The sequence below is a fragment of the Antechinus flavipes genome, chromosome 4 (assembly GCF_016432865.1).
Source record: "Antechinus flavipes isolate AdamAnt ecotype Samford, QLD, Australia chromosome 4, AdamAnt_v2, whole genome shotgun sequence".
Classification (NCBI taxonomy): Eukaryota; Metazoa; Chordata; class Mammalia; order Dasyuromorphia; family Dasyuridae; genus Antechinus; species Antechinus flavipes.
The window spans coordinates 131,257,468-131,276,905 of NC_067401.1; the positions used below are offsets into that span (position 1 = coordinate 131,257,468).

General features: G+C 41.3%; 1 protein-coding gene and 1 pseudogene across 7 annotated transcripts in view; both read left to right on the forward strand.

Moving 5' to 3' along the window:
- LOC127560124 (signal transducer and activator of transcription 5B) overlaps positions 1 to 19,438 on the forward strand; it is a 73,768-nt gene that overhangs the window by 46,596 nt on the left and 7,734 nt on the right. For 2 of the 7 annotated variants that reach the window (XM_051994437.1, XM_051994436.1), the window contains exons 2-13: positions 365 to 505; positions 3,296 to 3,452; positions 3,869 to 3,958; positions 5,294 to 5,468; positions 7,775 to 7,905; positions 8,342 to 8,493; positions 8,771 to 8,926; positions 9,452 to 9,631; positions 10,015 to 10,102; positions 10,193 to 10,315; positions 10,887 to 10,979; positions 18,702 to 18,908. In XM_051994437.1, coding sequence (XP_051850397.1) covers positions 378 to 505; positions 3,296 to 3,452; positions 3,869 to 3,958; positions 5,294 to 5,468; positions 7,775 to 7,905; positions 8,342 to 8,493; positions 8,771 to 8,926; positions 9,452 to 9,631; positions 10,015 to 10,102; positions 10,193 to 10,315; positions 10,887 to 10,979; positions 18,702 to 18,908 — 1,680 coding nt within the window. In that variant the 5' untranslated portion in view covers positions 365 to 377. Of the gene's footprint in view, positions 1 to 364; positions 506 to 2,988; positions 3,099 to 3,295; positions 3,453 to 3,868; positions 3,959 to 5,293; positions 5,469 to 7,774; positions 7,906 to 8,341; positions 8,494 to 8,770; positions 8,927 to 9,451; positions 9,632 to 10,014; positions 10,103 to 10,192; positions 10,316 to 10,886; positions 10,980 to 18,701; positions 18,909 to 19,438 lie in introns of those variants that run through there. The other 5 variants (XM_051994440.1, XM_051994438.1, XM_051994434.1 and 2 more) reach the window with 4 other exon arrangements.
- LOC127563715 (uncharacterized) lies at positions 11,181 to 11,251 on the forward strand (annotated as a pseudogene).

Sequence of the window (19,438 nt, forward strand, 5' to 3'; positions counted from 1 at the left end):
TTATTATTTCCCTTTTACTATTGAATCGTCACTTTATTTTGGCAGAATTGGGAGGAGAAGCTGAAAGAGTAGTTATTAAATCATGGGTATTAAAGATTGTTCTATGCTCTATACTAATGATACTTTTGATTTTAGAATTTCCTAGAAACAACTACATCAACTTTGTCAGGCAGCTGCTTATGACTATTCTAAATGAAAGTAGTGTCAGATTTTGAATAAAGTCTACAGTTAATGTTGAAATCCTTTAAATCTGATCATTAAACCACTAGGAAGGGTCATAACCAAGATTGCTTTGCATCTCTTATAGTATGAAATCTTTTAATAATTTTTAGAAACAATAACAAAACTTGCTTGGTTTATTTAGCAGGTTGTGAACAATGGCTGTGTGGATCCAAGCACAGCAGCTCCAAGGAGATGCCCTCCACCAGATGCAAGCATTATATGGCCAACACTTCCCCATCGAGGTGCGGCATTACTTATCCCAGTGGATTGAGAGTCAAGCTTGGTAAGTAGACTAGGTTTTTTTAATAACTTAATAATTTGGGATACTTGGTGACAGTCTAGAAATGTTGATCTTTGCTTAAGAAGAATGGTGTAGAGATAATTAAGGCTTTATAACTCTTTCTTTATGTGGAGATGGAGTGGGTTGGGGGTGGGAGGTTAGAGGTTTTAGGAATTCTTCTTGCAGAGTATCAGCCAAAAGAATTAAAAAATTATTTTTGTTGTTGAGTCTTTTCAGTGATCTAACTCTCTGGGAGCTCATTTGGGGTTTTCTTGGCAAAGATACTGGAGTGGTTTGCCTCCAACTCATTTTACAGAGAAGAACTGAGACAAACAAGGTTCAGTGACTTGCCCAGGCTCACCCCATTAGTGATATTTGAGGCAGTTTTGGTACTCAGGTCCTCTTGATTCTAGGAATGATGGCTTATCCATTTTACCAACTAGCTAGCTGCTCATTAGAGCATTATTGTTAGTGAATATCCACCATCAAGTTATCTTTTGGGGAGGAATTCCCAAAGGGTGTGCAAAGCATTGTATGGATACTTGAGTCAGTAAGGATACTTAAAAAAATTATATGGATTTTGTCCTTGAACTTTATGGCCTAGTGGGATGGATAAAACTGACAAATTTGTATCCAACTGAAATTGCCACAAAATGTAACCTGCTCTTTACTTGGTGATATCTTTGTCAAACAAAAACCTTGGGTGTCAAGAGTATCACTTTCTATCAGCTCTAAAAATGAGGTATTTCAGGCTTAAAAACATCAGTGAATAAAGGTTCTTAGAAATTTTAAAGTACAATCTATCATGGTTGCCATATTAGTGCAGGTGTCTCAGATCTCTCCTGTTTGACAGACATAGGGAAGAATTGCTACTATATTTATAGAGAGTTAATTGCATTTCAATGCAATTGATAGATTGATAGAAGTTACATGTTAGCAGATTTCCATTTAGAAAAGTGACATCGGGCAACACCAAAGAGGCTAAGTTTCTTGTGCAACTTTAAAATGCCTTAGATACTGAGTTAGTAAAATCTAAGCATGTCAATTGGGTTTAATTTACTATCTCCCCTCATTTTTTCACTTAGATGCTTTTTTTAGGAGCAGGATATTACTTTTTTTTTTTTTTTTGAGTGAGAGGTTATTGGAAGAAGAAAAAACAGTAGTAAGCTTCTATTCAGATTTTTAAAGCTCTACTTAAATCAATTTTACCATATAATCTCTGTATTAAATAACTATTAAAAAATTATTTTAGGTTGATAATACCGCTTTAACATTAAAGTATAGGAGTGATTATATCAATATAATGACTTTAATCAGAAAATCTTAATTCTTTGGGCCTAAGCAGGACAAATAAAGGCTTTGCATCACTAAAATGAGTCAGTAAAATTGAAGCAAATTAAAGCAAAAATTCTCCAAGTTTTACTCAAAGTCTGAAAACATCTCAAGAGTAAGGCAAGCCTCAAGTGAGAAGATTCTGCCAAATTCAGCATTAGTGTTGCAGAGTTGTTCTTGATACCTTTCCTTCACTTGTATTTAATGCATGTAATACATCTTTTTAAAGTTTGCTTTCCCTTTCTCTTCTTCCCCAATGTTGATTTTGTCATATTATTTGTTAGAGTAAACAACCAAAATTTTTAATACCTCTGTTTGTGCCTACATTTGAAAACAGATGCATTGGCTTCAGGGGATGGGCAATGAAATATAGAGCCTGTTTAGTACTAGACCAGCCCAGGTCAGTAGTGACTGAAAATATTTCAATCTGACAGCTGTTTGGTTCCCTCTGTGAATGGAGTTAGCAATTTTAGCACTGCCTAGAAGCAATTGTTCAGAGTTATTAAAATAAACAAACAAAATTAAATTCCAAGATCCTTTTCATTTTTTAAAAACAACTCATTCATTCATTCAACATCCACCTACTGTGTCCAGACACTGGGAATACAAAGACTAAAAAAAGAAGTTTCTGCTACCAAATAACTTAAAATTCTCTTTTTGGAAGTAATATGATATACACATATAAGCAAACAAACAAAATTATTTTTAGAGAGGAGGGGATCGGGATAGTCCTTCTGTAGGAGGTGGGATCAGAACTAAACCTCATTCTCCATTACTATTTACACTGCACAGATGTATAACCTGTGTTCACAAACACTGTGGATATTTTCTTCCTAGATGGTTTGTTTCAATTATTTAATTGGAAACAATACAGAGAAATTGATCTGCTGTATTTATGTTGCTGTTATTTCCCTGTCCCTTTTTGAGAAACATGATGTCTGATCTCTGGTTCTGACAGAGAAATAAATATGAGGGGAGGGATGTGCAAGATTGCTTGGAGGCAGTTTTCTATTTTGACTCTGGGCAAGTGGTACATTCAGTTGGGGATATTGTTGTGTTTTGTCAAAATTGAGAGGACCACATCCTTGTCAAAGTTCCAGAACCCTTAATGCCCATAAAGTACATGGAAATGCTCCTTCTTCCTTCATTTCCAGGAGCAGATAGCACAAGCACCCCAGAACAGACCTGTGGGAGAAAGGACAAAGGGCAGTGCTTTATAAAAGGAAAGAAAAGGGAAGAAACTAGACTATGCAGTCCAGCAAAGGTAATCAGTGAATGAGGATTAGATGAATATAGGTGTTTAGTTGATTTACATGGAGCACATTCTTGAAAATTTCCTAATTGAGTGCAGAGGCAGTCTATCTTTTTTAAGATATTTTGTCATGAGTTGAGGTTGGACTTTAAAATGCACATGTTGAGTGCATATGTGTATACACGTATGTGTAATTTTTTTTCCCCCAGGGACTCAATAGATCTTGATAATCCACAGGAGAACATTAAAGCTACTCAGCTTCTAGAGGGTCTGATCCAGGAGCTGCAGAAGAAGGCTGAGCACCAAGTGGGGGAAGATGGGTTTTTACTGAAGATCAAGCTAGGGCATTATGCAACTCAGCTTCAGGTGGGTATGAAATCTGGATGCAGGTACTCCTTCCTCCTAAGGAAAGCTGCTGCTACTTTTATAACTCTCATACCAAAAAGAAATTAGATTTCTTTCTTCATCCCACCATTTCTTTGTGACAAATCCAAGAGGTACCAATTGTAAATGCATGCTAGATTTGTTTACTCTTTTTACAAAAGAATAAAGGTTTTTGTAATTTATTCTATAGCCTAGATTGGCATTTACTGATCAGGACACATATTTGCTTATTGATGTAGTTGCATTGTTAAAAATGTTTCCATGATGAGTTCTTTGCAGAACACAAAATCAGAGGTGTGAGGATACTTTTCACTAATAAAAACTTAACTTTCTCAGAGGACAATAGATCTCTACAGCCTTACAAGGTCTAGTTGATATTTGCTGTTTGACTCTTTCAGAGCACTTATGATCGCTGCCCCATGGAGTTGGTCCGATGCATCCGGCACATCTTATACAATGAACAGAGGCTGGTCCGAGAAGCTACCAATGTGAGTGTCCCAGGGAGCTCTATAAGAATATCCTTAGACATTGAGTAAATTTCTCCTATTCATAGAAATCTATCCTAACAGCTACTAAGGAGATAGATACAAAAGGAATAGAAAAGATGGTTTATGATCCCAGATAATTTACCATCTGATAGAATACATAGTATATCCATATGTCAATTTGATTTTGCAACAAATTTTATTTACAAACAGGATTAAATGAATACAAAGAGAGTGAGAAATGCTGAGTCTCAAGTGTTTATAGAAGACATGCCAGAAAAGATGATTGATTCTGAAAAATATATTTTTTATTTTTATTAATATCTTTTGATTTTAATATATTCATTTCTGAATATATACTTTCCTCCACCTTCCCCTAAACTGTGAACCATTCCCTGGAAGAGAGGGGGGAGAAAGGCAATCAGCAAGCATTTATTTAAAAATGACTGTGTTCCAGGTATAGTGCTAAATGTTAGTGATACAAAGAAAGAAAAATACTGCAGAATTCCTGCTCTCTAAGAGCTCACGCTCTAATAAGGAAATAAAAAGGTAGTTTAGTCAGACTAAGTAATGCATAATTACGCTTGAGATTACAGAAAAGTGTCACATTTCCCTATGCCCCGATTCCTTCCCTCACCAAATACCTGCTTTGGGAGAAGCTGCTGTCCCTGGCAGATCTGATGTAATGGAATAAGAACTAGGCTTTAGTTGTAAATGATTGTCTTTGAGGGATGGGGATGATGGTGTTTTTGGAGAGTCTCACAGTCCTCTCCCTCGGAGGGTCATATCAATCAGGAGTGGGCACAAGATAAGCTGGCTGATGCAGAGTAGAATGTCTGGATGGGAATAAATCACTGGGCGGTGGGTGCTATGGAAACCTGGTGCCATTAGCCTTCTAAGTCAGTGGGTGTGTGGGGAGAAGGAGAGCTGAAATCTCTTCGGGAGACTCTGCATCTAGATGGCTGGAACATTTTATTCCATGGCGCGGCAGAAAGAACTGAGTGATTCAGCCGGGTGGGGTCTGCCCGCAGAGTCCGGAACAAGGAGTCCTCATTGTCAGTGGAAGTCCCCAAAGGGTCCTCTGCAGGAGCCTCTCCCCTGATGCCCCCTGGGGACCCGAGCTTCCTTTTCCTTCAGAGCCGTGCCCTGGGACGGGGCCCTAGTCTTGCCGCTGCCCTCTTCCCCTTCTGCGGGCCAAGTGGCAGCCGCTCGGTCCTCGTGGCCGAAGGCTGGGCGCGGTGGCGCGTGGCCCAGGGGCCCGTTGGCTCTGCGCGGGGCCTCCGGGTCCCGGGGGCCGTCTGACCGTGCTGCCTCCGCCCGGCCTCCCTCTGTGTGCAGTGCAGTTCCCCCGCCGGAAACCTGGCCGACGCCATGTCCCAGAAGCACCTGCAGATCAACCAGACCTTTGAGGAGCTGCGGCTGGTCACGCAGGACACGGAGAACGAGCTGAAGAAGCTGCAGCAGACTCAGGAGTATTTCATCATCCAGTACCAGGAGAGCCTCCGAAACCAGGGTGAGGCCACGGGGCTGGCGGCGGGCCGGGAAGCCTCAGGAACTCGGGGCAGAAAGATGGGAACTCGGGGGCTTGGGCCCGAGCTGCCCGGGAGCCACATCCCTGGTCACCCCAGGACCCAGTGGCAGAGGGACCAGAGGAGGGCGCAGGGGCCCGACCTCTGCGTGCCCCGGGAAGCAGCTCCCCATCTAAGTATGCTGCGGGCCCTGGGCCTGGGAAGAGGCTTTGAAGCTGGGGAGGCCTCCGGGCGTGAACCGCGGACCCCAGAATGCTCGTGGGTGGAGGCTCATTCCAGGAGGACTTCTAGGAGGAGGAGGGGTCCGGCTGAGTGCTCCCGGGCAAACAGCCTGGCTCTGGGCGGGGGCTGGTGTCTGCCTGGGGCCCAGGATGCTGTAGCAGCGGTGGGGGGAGAGGCGGGGGCCAGGGCTCTCCCAGACAGAGCCACCGGGAGCTCCAGCAGCTCCCTCTCCTGGCCTCCAGCAGCCGCTTCTCTTGGGTTGGAGCCTGGCCCAGTCCCGAGAGGGGCCGGGGGGCCAGGAGCACAGGGGGAGAGGAGCACCATGTCTCCCCAGGAGGCCGCCCTGAGATCAGACAGTGCTCCTCCCTTCTCCCTTGTGGCTGCACCTGGTGCCGTATTCACGCAACACACATGTACATGCACCCATACAACACATACATGCACACATGCAGCACACGTGGGCAATGCCGGCACAGGGCACTCGTGTGCACACATACATACATGTGACATGAAGTCACACACCCTAACATGCATGTGCAATGTGGTCACACACGCTCGCACATCCCTCCCTCATCGGTTCCTCCTCTGGGAGAGGCTGCGTGGGGGGAGGGGGGATAAAGACCTCCATCACCTGGAGACCACACTGATGGGAATGGCTGAGCCAGATTGTGTGGAGGCGGCGCTGTAGGAAGCTTCTCCCTTTACGTTTGGGGGTGCTCTCGGAGGCCTCTCCCTTTATTTTTGGGGGTGCTCTAGGAGGCCTCTCTCTTTACATTTGGGGGTGCTCTAGGAGGCCTCTCCCTTTACATTTGGGGGTGCTCTAGGCCTCTTCCTTTACGTTTGGGGGTGCTCTCGGAGGCCTCTCCCTTTACATTTGGGGGTGCTCTAGGAGGCCTCTCCCTTTACATTTGGGGATGCTCTAGGAGGCCTCTCCCTTTACGTTTGGGGGTGCTCTAGGAGGCCTCTCCCTTTACATTTGGGGATGCTCTAGGAGGCCTCTCCCTTTACGTTTGGGGGTGCTCTAGGAGACCTCTCCCTTTACATTTGGGGATGCTCTAGGAGACTTCTCCCTTTATATTTGGGGGTGCTCTCGGATGCTTCTCCCTTTACATTTGGGGGTGCTGTAGGAGGCCTCTCCCTTTACATTTGGGGGTGCTCTAGGAGGCCTCTCCCTTTACATTTGGGGGTGCTCTCGGAGGCCTCTCTCTTTACATTTGGGGGTGCTCTAGGAGGCCTCTCTCTTTACATTTGGGGGTGCTCTAGGAGGCCTCTCCCTTTACATTTGGGGATGCTCTAGGAGGCCTCTCCCTTTACATTTGGGGGTGCTCTAGGATGCTTCTCCTTTATGTTTGGGTATGCTATAGGAGGCCTCTTCCTTTACATTGGGGATGCTCTAGGAGACTTCTCCCTTTATATTTGGGGGTGCTCTCAGATGCTTCTCCTTTTACGTTTGGGGGTGCTCTAGGAGGCCTCTCCCTTTATGTTTGGGTATGCTCTAGGAGGCCTCTCCCTTTACATTTGGGGGTGCTCTCGGAGGCCTCTCTCTTTACATTTGGGGGTGCTCTAGGAGGCCTCTCTCTTTACATTTGGGGGTGCTCTAGGAGGCCTCTCCCTTTACATTTGGGGATGCTCTAGGAGGCCTCTCCCTTTACATTTGGGGGTGCTCTAGGATGCTTCTCCCTTTATGTTTGGGTATGCTATAGGAGGCCTCTTCCTTTACGTTTGGGGGTGCTCTAGGAGGCCTCTCCCTTTATATATGGGGGTGCTTTAGGAGGCCTCTCCCTTTACATTTGGCGGTGCTCTAGGAGGCCTCTCCCTTTATATATGGGGTGCTCTAGGCGGCTTCTCCCTTTACATTTGGGGGTGCTTTAGGAGGCCTCTCCCTTTACATTTGGGGGTGCTCTAGGAGGCTTCTCCCTTTACGTTTGGGGGTGCTCTAGGAGGCCTCTCCCTTTATGTTTGGGGGGTTCCCCAGGGCCTTTCTGCTTCTGATCAGAAGGTCTCTGGTCCCCGAAGCTTCCTGCCCAAGGCTGAAGGGGCGCGTCCTGCTCCGTTCCCTCCCCCACAGCTCAGTTTTCCCAGCTGGCACAGCTGAGTCCCCAGGAACGCTTGACAAGGGAGACGGCCCTTCAGCAGAAGCAGGTGTCCCTGGAAGCCTGGCTGCAGCGGGAAGCCCAGACTCTGCAGCAATACCGGGTGGTGAGCTCCCGCCTTTCCCCCTCTCTCGGGCAGAACTGATGGGGGTTGTCCTCAGGCGGACGGGGCCCTGGTCTCTCGTGGGGGGAGCCGAGCCAAAGAGCCCAGGATGGAGGCCACAGTGGATTCCTTTCTCTGGGGGAACCTGGTCTGGGAAAGCTGGAGCAAGGCAAGCCTGAGCTTCCCGGTCCTTTTGCTCTTTGTTAAATGGAACAAAGCAAGGCTGGGCTCCCCGAGCCCTCCGAGGGACTTGGCCTTTGCCCCTTGAATCCGGACGCCCTGTTTCGAACCCAGCTTTGCCAAGTTACTCCCTGTGGGGACAGAATGGGACCTCTCTGGACTTGTTGCTCCTGGTCAAAATGAGCGGGGAGGGGTGGGTTGGCCCAGGAGGTCTGTGAGGTGGTTCCCAGCTCCGCATCTGACCCCGGGGTCTCGGCAGGAGCTGGCAGAGAAACACCAGAAGACCCTCCAGCTGCTCCGGAAGCAGCAAACTGTCATTCTGGATGACGAGCTGATCCAGTGGAAGAGAAGGCAGCAACTGGCTGGGAATGGCGGGCCCCCGGAGGGCAGCCTGGATGTGCTGCAGTCTTGGTATGTGGGAGGGGGAGCTTGGGGCTGCCCCGGGCTTTGGGGCGCAGTCCTCGGGGCCAGTTCTGGGGAGTGGAGGCTCCAGGGCTGCCCTGGGGACTGAAGGATCAGGGAAGGCAGCCCCATCCTCCTCTGTGAGCTTCCTTGGTCCCTTCCCGTGGCTGGAGAGGAAGTCCCCATGTAGCAAGGGCCGTCTCTTCCCAGTCCAGGACGGGCCAGCCCGTGTCCTGGGTGATTGAACCTACTCCTCTTGATTTGCCCTGTGGGGCTCCCCGCCCAGGTGCGAGAAGCTGGCGGAGATCATCTGGCAGAACCGGCAGCAGATCCGGAGGGCTGAGCATCTCTGTCAGCAGCTGCCCATTCCTGGCCCCGTGGAGGAGATGCTGACGGAGCTCAACGCCACCATCACAGACATCATCTCTGCCCTGGTGACCAGGTGCCTGCTCCCACTCCTCCTAATCTTGAGCCAGACCAGGCCAGGGGAGCGGAGAAAGTCTTGGGCTCTGAACCAGGAACAGCCCGGGCTCCTCTCTGGTGCTCCTCTTCCTCCTCCCCCCGGCCTCTGGCTTTTCAGGCCGCTTTGAACTGAATTCTCTGGTCCTCGCCCCCAACAGACAGTGCAGGAGGGAGATGGATGGTCCTGCTTCTCCCGAAGGACCCAGGCCCGCCTCTCCTCACCTCGTCCCCGACCCACCCTTCCCTCACAACCCCTCCCCCCGTCCACCCTTCCCTTGCCCCCCCAGGTTCGCCCTTCCCTCACTCCCCTGGACCCCTGTGGGCCTCCTCACTCAGGGCCCTTCCCCTCTCTGCACCTTCTGACTCCCAGGACCCTTCCCCTAGCGCCATACAGGGCCCGAGGCTGACTGCCCCCCAACCAAGGAAGCCTCTTTAGTGACTCTGCTTCCTCAGAGTGGGGGATGACGGCACCTGGTGTCAGTCTGGCGATTTTTCTTCCCTCCAGTACCTTCATCATCGAGAAGCAGCCCCCGCAGGTTCTGAAGACGCAAACCAAGTTTGCAGCCACAGTGCGACTGCTGGTGGGAGGGAAGTTGAATGTGCACATGAACCCCCCCCAAGTGAAGGCCACCATCATCAGTGAGCAGCAGGCCAAGTCTTTGCTGAAGAACGAGAACACACGAAAGTAATGGCATATGCCTTTCCTCCCTCTCTGCTGTTTCCCCTAGGGCCTTGGGCTTTAAAGGAAAGAGTCTTTCCTCTCAGGGAGATGTCTGGGTTTTAGCCTTCTCCTCTGTCTTCCTAAATAGACAGAGGAAAGGGAAATCTGTTAAGGTCAATTTTTTAGCCTTTTCTCTCCTTCTCCATGTTATGGTCCTCTTAGAACAGATCTCTGCTTTATCTTAATTTTTTGGTCCCTGACTATTCACTGTGGGGATGGAGTGGTATCTCTCCATAGAGATAAATCTTTATTTTATCACTCCGCTAGTCTAATTTCCAAATTTGTGCTTTGACCCATGAAGTTTATGGGTCCTTGAGACTGGCTTGTTGTTGGGATCTTGTTTGCAGTGATTACAGCGGTGAGATATTGAACAATTGCTGTGTGATGGAATATCACCAGGCAACAGGCACCCTCAGCGCACACTTCCGGAACATGGTGAGGAGATAAGGAAGAATGGAGGGATGAAATTAGCCCATTCTGATGAAATCTTGGGCTGCATTGTCACCTTGTTTCTGTCTTTTGCAGTCCTTAAAACGTATTAAGAGGTCGGACCGTCGTGGTGCAGAATCAGTAACAGAAGAGAAATTTACAATCCTGTTTGAATCACAGTTCAGCGTTGGTGGGAATGAACTGGTTTTTCAGGTCAAGGTAAAAGCATCTCTTGCCTAAACACCGTTGGCTTAATTACTTCTGAGTACAGAGAAATTGTCTTTTCCCCAGTTCTTTAGTCATCCCCTTCCAGGGATAGAAAATGATGAGATTATCTCAGGGTCCAGTCCTGAGATCATGCAGAAGATAGTAACAAGGCAAGCAATAAGGTGCCATAAATAGATTGAAGTAAAAACAACAGATGTAGCATAAAAAATATCCCAGACTGATTGAAGTATGAATTTGAGTGCTTGTCACAGGTATTTTAGGTCCTTGTTACATGAGTCTTATCTAACGGGACATTTCAGATTTCTTCTTCTTAGTTATAAAATATTGAGGAACACTACATTCCTTGGCATCCCATTTCAATAATGCCTGAAGTCCCTTATGTTTGTGTCAGAGGTAGATAAGATCATAGACTGTGCTGGAATAGTTCAGGTTCTGTGTTCAAGGATCATGGTTGTCTAGAGACAAGGTAAGTATTAAGGTGTTGAGATTTGTTAGTCAGAGAAGGAAGGAGGAGAGAATGTAATGATTGTGGATTCTGAGATTTCTTTCTTGTTTTCTGTAGACCCTCTCCCTCCCTGTGGTGGTGATTGTTCATGGTAGCCAAGATAACAATGCTACAGCCACTGTTCTCTGGGATAATGCTTTTGCAGAACCTGTGAGTATTTTCTTCTGATGTGTCCATGCTTTAATATTTTCAGATTGCTGCCTTGAATTTCTTACAGGAACATAGTATTCTTTTTTAAATTATTTTTATTTCATTAAATATTTCCCAATTATGGAATGTAGTATTCTTTATGAAGCCTTAAACTAGAAGTTGAAGGTGACTTTTGTGTTTCTTTTATTTTAAAAAACATTTAAGACTATACTTTCAGGGATCATTTCTATAGTATGTTGTATTTTAAAAAACATTTTATTGTTATCATTTGCTTTAACATTACTTATATTTTTCAGTATACTTCTCCCGTTCTATAACATAAAAGTTCAGAAAAACTAACTAGGAATAGTTTTAATCTAATTTTATTTGTCATATTCTATCCTCAAGTCCCTTCTAGTTCCTTTTAAGTCATAGGAGAGGATGAGGCCAGCATATCCCCTACAGGGTATGTTAGCTATGAAAAAAATTGCGTCATTATTTCCTTCCTTTCTGAAAAAGAAGCTCATGGTGCTTACTTTTAGCTTACCTTTAAGGTTCTTTCCAGTGCTAAAATATAATTTTCTACTTCATTCCAGTGTTGTTATTCAAGGAGTTTGTGAACTATTGTGTAGTACTGCTATTTGGAGCAGTATTGCTATTTGAAAATTGTCTATGTTTTCAGTTGTTTCATAAAAGGACAGTTGTCCTTGTTATAATTCCTTTAGCACTTACACTGACAGGCGCCTAAGGTTCTATAGTGACGTGAGGAGCATCTATGTCAGTACTCTTAAAAATACAATTAACTCTCCTTTGCTGCTGTCAGAAGGACTCTGTGAGGCAATTTATTCAAATACTTACATTGAATTCTCCTTACTTCAAGACATATATATATATATATATATATATATACATACATACATATATATATGTATGTATGTATATATATACACACACACACATATATACATATATATGTGTATATATATATATATATATATGAATATGAGAAAACAAAGCATTGCATTGGCTTTATCTAAAAATGTGCTTCATTCCACTTCTTGAGCTCTTCTATGTGCTTTTTCATCAATTTATTAGAATTATAGCTGATTGTTAACTTAGAGTTCCTTTAAAAAAAATAGCTTTTTATTTTTCAGAATACATGCAAAGATAGTTTTCAGCATCCACTCTTACAAAACCTTATGTTCCAAATTTTTCTTCCTCCCTCTCTCTCTTCCCCTTCCCCCAACATAGGAAGTAATCTAGTATAGGTTAAACATGTGCATTTCTTGTAATCATACTTACACATATAGCTGTGTAAGAAAAATCAGATCAACACTATGACTATAAGATTTATCCCAGGAATGCAAGGCTGGTTCAATAATAGGAAAACTGTTAGCATAATTGGCTATGTCAGTAACCAGACTAACAAATCATATGATTATCTCAATCGATGCAGAAAAATTATTTGACAAAATCCAATACCTATTTCTATTAAAAACACTAGAGGGAAAAAAAACTACCAGAGAACATAGGAATAAACGGAGTTTTCCTTAAAATGATCAGCAGTATTTATTTAAAACCCTCAGCAAGCATCATAGGTAATAAGGACAAACTAGAACCATTCCTGATAAGATCAGAGGTGAAACAAAGTTGCCTACTATCACCATTACTATTCAATATTGTATTAGAAATGTTAGCTTTAGCAATAAGAGAAGAAAAAATTAAAGGAATTAGAGTACATAATGAGGAAATAAAATTATTATTCTTTGCAAATGATATAATGTATACTTAGAGAATCGTAGAGAACCAACTAAAAAATTACTAGAAACAATGAACAACTTTAGCAAAATTGCGGATATGAAAGCCACACAGATAATTAGCATTTCTGTATGTTATCAACAAAGTCCAGCAGCAAGAGATACAAAGAGAAATTTCATTTAAAATAACTTAATAATATAAAATATTTGTGAGTTTACCACATAAGACAAAGTCAAGAACTATATGAACATAATTACAAAACACTTTCCACACAAATAAAGTCAGCTCTAAACAATTGGACAAGTATCAAATGCTTGTGGGTAGACTGAGCTAATATAATAGAAATGACAATTCTACCTAAGTTTATTTATGCAGTGCCATACCAATCACTCTGTCAAGAAATTACTTTACAGAGCTTCATCTAGAAGAACAAAAGGTCAAGAATTTCAAGGGAATCAATTTTTAAAAATGCAAATGAAGGTGGCCTAGCGGTACCAGATCTAAAACTATATTATAAAGCAGAGGTCACCAGAACCATTTGATACTGGCTAAGAAATAGAATAGTTGATCAGTGGAATAGGTTCACAGGGCACAATAGTAATGACCATAGTAATCTGGTGTTTAATTAACCCAAAAGCTCCAACTTCTGGGACAAGAACTTACTATTTGACAAAAATTTCTAGGAAAACAGAAAAATAGTATGGCAGAAACTAGGCATTGACCATCACCTAACACCCTATACCAAAATAATGATTTAGACATAAAAGAGTAATACTATAAACAAATTAAAAGAATAAAGGATAGTCTGCCTCTCAGATCTATGGAGAAGGAAGAAATTTCTGGCCAAAGAAGAACTAGAGTACATTATGAAATACAAAATGGATAGTTTTGATTATATTAAGTTTAAAAGTTTTTATACAAACAAAATCAATACAGACAATATTAGAAGGGAAGCAGTAAACTAGAAAAAAAAATTTACATCCAAGGATTCTGATAAAGGCCTTGTTTCTAAAATATATAGAGAATTGACTCAAATTTATAAGACTTTAAGCCATTCTCCAATAGATAAATGGTCAAAGGATATGAACAAATGATTTTCAGATGAAGAAATTAAAACCATTTCTAGTCATATGAAAAAAATGCTCTAAATCACTTGATCAGAGAAATACAAATTAGGACAATTATGAAGTACCACTATGCACCTCTCAGATTAGCTCAGATGATAGGAAAAGATAATGATAAATGGGGATAGCTAGGTGGCGCACTGGATGGAACATCAGCCCTGAAGTCAGGAGGACCTAAGTTCAAATTTGACCTCAGACACTTAACACTTCCTGGCTGTGTGACCCTGGACAAGTCACTTAACCCCAATTGCCTCAGCAAAAAAATAATAATAATAAAGATAATGATAAATGTTGGAGGAAATGTGGGAAAACTAGGACACTAATACATTGTTGGTGGAGTTGTGAACTAATCCAACCATTCTGGAGAGCATTATGACATTATGCCCAAAGGGCTATCAAACTGTGCATACTCTTTGGTCCAGCAGTGTTTCTACTGGACCTCTGTCCCAAAGAGATCATAAAAAAGAGAAAGGGACCTGTATGTGCAAAAATGTTTGTGGCAACCCATTTTGTAGTGGCAAGAAACTGGAAATTGAGTGGATGTCCATCATTTGGAGAATGGCTGAATAAGTTATGGTACATGAATGTTATGGAACATTATTGTTCTATAAGAAATAATCATCAGGATGATTTCAGAGAAGCCTGGGGAGACTTCCATGAACTGATACTGAGTGAAATGAGCAGAACCTGAAGATCATTATACAAGGCAACAACAATACGATGATCAATTCTGATGGACATGGCTCTTTTCAACAAAGAGATGATTCAGGCCAGTTCCAGTTGTCCAGTAATGAAAAGAGCCATCTACACCCAGAGAGAGGATTTTGGGAACTGAGCATGGATCACAACATAGCATTTTCACCTTTTTTGTTGTTGTTTGCTTGCTTTTTGTTTTCTTTCTCATTTTTTTTGATCTGATTTTTTTTGTGTGCCGCAAGATAATTGGTAAAAATATGTATAGAAGAATTGCACATATTTAGCATATATTGGATAACTTGATGTCTAGGGGAGAGGAAGGGGAAAAGAAGGGGAAAAAAAATTGAAACACAAGGTTTTGCAAGGGTGAATGTTGAAAACTATCTTTGCATGTATTTTGAAAATAAAAAGCTATTATTTTAAAAAAAGGAAGATGTTTCTCCTGGTTCTACTCACTTCATTTAACATGTAAATCTCTCCAGACATTTCTGAAATCATCCTGCTGATTGTTTCTTATAGAACAATAATATGCTATAACATTCATACTATAATTTTTTCATGTAAATCCCTCCAGACATTTCTGAAATCATCCTGCTGATTGTTTCTTATAGAACAATAATATGCTATAACATTCATACTATAATTTTTTCACCCATTCACCAACTGATGGGCATCCACTCACTTTTCAGTTCCTTGCCACTGCAAAAAGGGCTGCTACAAATATTTTTGCACATGTTGGTTCTTTTCCCTTTTTTTATGATTATATCAAAGTTCTTAAAGCTTTCAAACTGGTTTATTTTTACAGTGTTATTATCATTGTATAAAATGTTCTCCTGGTTCTACTGTTTTCATTCTGCTTTAATTCACTGTTAGTTTTTTCTGAAACTATCCTTTTTGTTAGGTTATGATAATATTTTATTACATTCTTATTTTTTTGTCCTTAATATTATTTTATTGTTTCCAATTACATGTAAAGATAGCTTTCAACATTCATTTTTGTAAGATTTGAATTCCAAATTTTTTTTCCCTCTCTCAGAAGACATCAAGAAATTTTATAAGGCTATACATGCATAGTTATTTTAAAAAACAATTAATTAATTACATTCATTGCATTCATATTCTAAAATTTGTTCAGCCATCCCTCAATTGATGAACACTTCCTTAGTTCCCAGCTCTTTGCCAGTGTGTGTGTGTGTGTGTGTGTGTGTGTTTGTTTGTTTTAAAGCTACCATAAATATTTTTAATATGGATTCTTTTTCTCCTTTTTTTTTATCTCTTTGGAGTAATATAGCGGGGTCAAAAAGTATATACAGTTTAGTATCATTCTGGGTACAGTTCTGCAACAGTACATCAATGTGCCTTTTTCATATACCTTTCATAGTTATTTATAGGGGATGAATTCTTTTTTTTTTTAAATAACTTTTTATTGATAGAACCCATGCCAGGGTAATTTTTTACAGCATTATCCTTTGCATTCACTTCTGTTCCGATTTTTCCCCTCTCCCTCCACCCTCTCCCCTAGATGGCAAGCAGTCCTTTACATGTTGAATAGGTTACAGTATATCCTGGATACAGTATATGTGTGCAGAACCGAACAGTTTTCTTGTTGCACAGGGAGAATTGAATTCAGAAGGTATAAATAACCCGGGAAGAAAAACAAAAATGCAAGCAGTTTATATTCATTTCCCAGTGTTCTTTCTTTGGGTGTAGCTGCTTCTGTCCATCTTTGATCAATTAAAGCTCTCTTTATCGAAGAGATCCACTTCCATCAGGATACATCCTCAAACAGTATCGTTGTTGAGGTATATAATGATCTGGTTCTGCTCGTTTCACTTAGCATCAGTTCATGTAAGTCTCACCAGTCCTCTCTGTATTCATCCTGCTGGTCATTCCTTACAGAACAATAATATTCCATAATGTTCATATACCACAGTTTACTCAACCATTCTCCAATTGATGGGCATCCATTCATTTTCCAGCTTCTAGCCACTACAAACAGGGCTGCCACAAACATTTTGGCACATACAGGTTCCTTTCCTTTCTTTAGTATCTCTTTGGGGTATAAGCCGAGTAGAAACACTGCTGGTTCAAAGGGTATGCACAGTTTGATAACTTTTTGAGCATAGTTCCAAATTGCTCTCCAGAATGCCTGGATGTGCTCACAATTCCACCAACAATGTATCAGTGTCCCTGTTTTCTAGGGGATGAATTCTTTACCAGACAAGGGACAAAGGCAAATAAAGAAGATAAAAAAAAGATAATTTTGATTATATAAAGTATGACAAAATACTTTTTGCATAAGCAAAATTAATACAACTGGAATAATAAGAAAAATAGTTGACTTGGAGAAAATATTCTCTCAGATATCTTTGGCAAGAGTTTTATATCCATGAAATATAGACAAGTAACAGAAATATTTAAGACTATAGTAAAAGCTATTCCCCAGTAGAAACAAAGTCCAAAGATATGAACATATAGTTCTCAAAAAAAGAATTGTAAACCATTAACAACCATATGAAAGAATGTCACAAGTCACATAATAAGAAAAATGTACATAAAAACAAACCTGTGGGTGGTTTCACCTTGTTGCCAGCAAATGGGCAAAGATAACCAAAGATGGGAATAATCAGTGTTGGAAAGGTTGTAGAAAAAGATGTTAACTCATCTTTAGTGGAGCTGTAAATTGGTATAACTATTCTGGAAATCAGTTTGGCATTATGCATATAAAGTGATAAAAATGTCCATAGCCTTTAACCTAGAGATCCTACGGACAGGCAATATACCTGAAGGAGCCATTAACAAAAATAAAGTCTCTGTTTATGCTAAAGTATTGATGGCAGTACTTTTTGGTGTGCCAACGAACTAAGACAAATTTCCATAGATGGGAAATGCCTAAACTAATTTGCTCCATGAATATAATGGAATATTACTGTGCTATAAGAAATTATGAATATGACAAAGCCTGGAAATTCATATATGAACAACAGTTCAAGGAAAAATTCGTGCAAAGTAAAGTAAACAGAACCTGGGAAAAAAACAAAAATGCACATTGACTACTACAGGGTAAATTAAATTGAAGGGACCATAACCATAAGACCATTTAAAGTTTATGTTGTAAAATGATTAAAGAACAAATTCGACCTCCCAAAAAGAGTCATGAAAATATGCCTCTTTTATTCCCTGTTAGATGTTGTATATAATACCAGGCTTTTCAGTGCTGTTTTATGGTTTTACTCAATTTGTTTCTCTTCCTAGTTTTCTTTTTTTTTAAAATAATAATTATGAAGGGAAAATTATATCAGTGTCAGCTAGGTGGTGCAATGGATAGAGTGTTGGGTTTGGAGTCGGGAAGACTTTTCTTCATAAATTTAAATCAGCTTTCAGATACTTTCTAGCTTTGTCATTCTGGGCAAGTCACTTAACCCTGCTTGCTTCAATTTCCTTATCTGTCAAATGAACTGAAGAAGGAAAGGACAACCCACTCCATTCTTTGCTAACAAAAACTCCCAAATTAGATCATGAAGAATAGGACATGACTGAAAAATAACTGAACAATAAAAAATAAGAGAGAACTTTCTGGAAGGAAGGTGAGGGAGAGATTTAAACAAGATTATCTTCATTGGAAGAAAAAAGATAATCAAAAATTTCTTTTTAAAAAGAAGTAAAGACATTTTTTCCTAGCATTTGTTAAGATGTATAATTATAAATTAACTTACATTATTTTCAGATATGTGGATGTGAATGAATAATATGAGAACCAGTCCTGTGCATACTGGCTTTCTTCCATACTAAGTGTCCTAGTTTTATATTTCATACACCCATATTCATTTAAAAAATCAGGTTCTGGTTATCATTTTACCTCTTAAGTTGTCTTCTTACAGTTTTGGTCTGCTTTTAGGAGTCAGCCTACCCTGAAGTGACTTACCTAAGTTATGAATGTAAGCCTAAGTTGAGAACTTCTGAGCTTTGTGGAATAGTATGCCACTTAGGAACTTTGGGAGAATTGTTCTAGGGCTTCCTGCTTAGTGTAACCATTGCTGTTTTTTTTTTTTTTTCCTCTGAAAGAGTTTGGTCAGTTAGCTGTTTCTTATATCGTTCTGGACCTTTCCCGTTTGTGGGGCTGCTGGCTCTCTCTGACTTAATCTCCCTGTCATCTCCCCCTCAGGGCCGGGTGCCATTTGCTGTGCCTGATAAAGTGCTGTGGCCCCAACTGTGCGAGGCTCTCAACATGAAATTCAAGGCAGAAGTCCAGAGCAACCGAGGCCTGACAAAGGAAAACTTAGTGTTCCTAGCTCAGAAGCTGTTCAACAGCAGCAGCAACAACATGGAGGATTACAACAGCATGGCCATCTCCTGGTCCCAGTTCAACAGGGTGAGGGGAATGGGGTCAAGTTACTACACACCTTGGGAAAATCTCACAGTAGATAGCTTGGAGAGCTTTCTTCCAGTGTTGTTTCCAGAGCCTCTACCTTTTATCAGTAAAAGACTATAGGCAACTCTTTTGGGTAAAAGGTCTTCCTGATACTCATCCAAATTTTTGGTGGAATAGAGGAAATATTACTGGGCATGAAGTTCTGTTATTTGCTTGCTTAAAACAACTGGACTTGTAAAACCATTTAGTCAATTTTAGTTCTTTATAATAGAATATAGAATTAAATATATAGAATGAAGCAAAACATGAACAGAATGGAGAAAAGGGAAATGTTCAGTGTAAATATATGTTTTACACTGTCTCATTTGCTCTAAACCTTTAAAAAAATTTGTGTGATACAAAGTTATGCCCCACTGAGATAAAATATTACATGAGCAAACTATTAGATTTTTTTCCTCAAAACCCTAAATTCTGAGTGTTAATCACAACTTTTATTCAATTGGTTTAGGTATTCAGAAATCACTTATTCC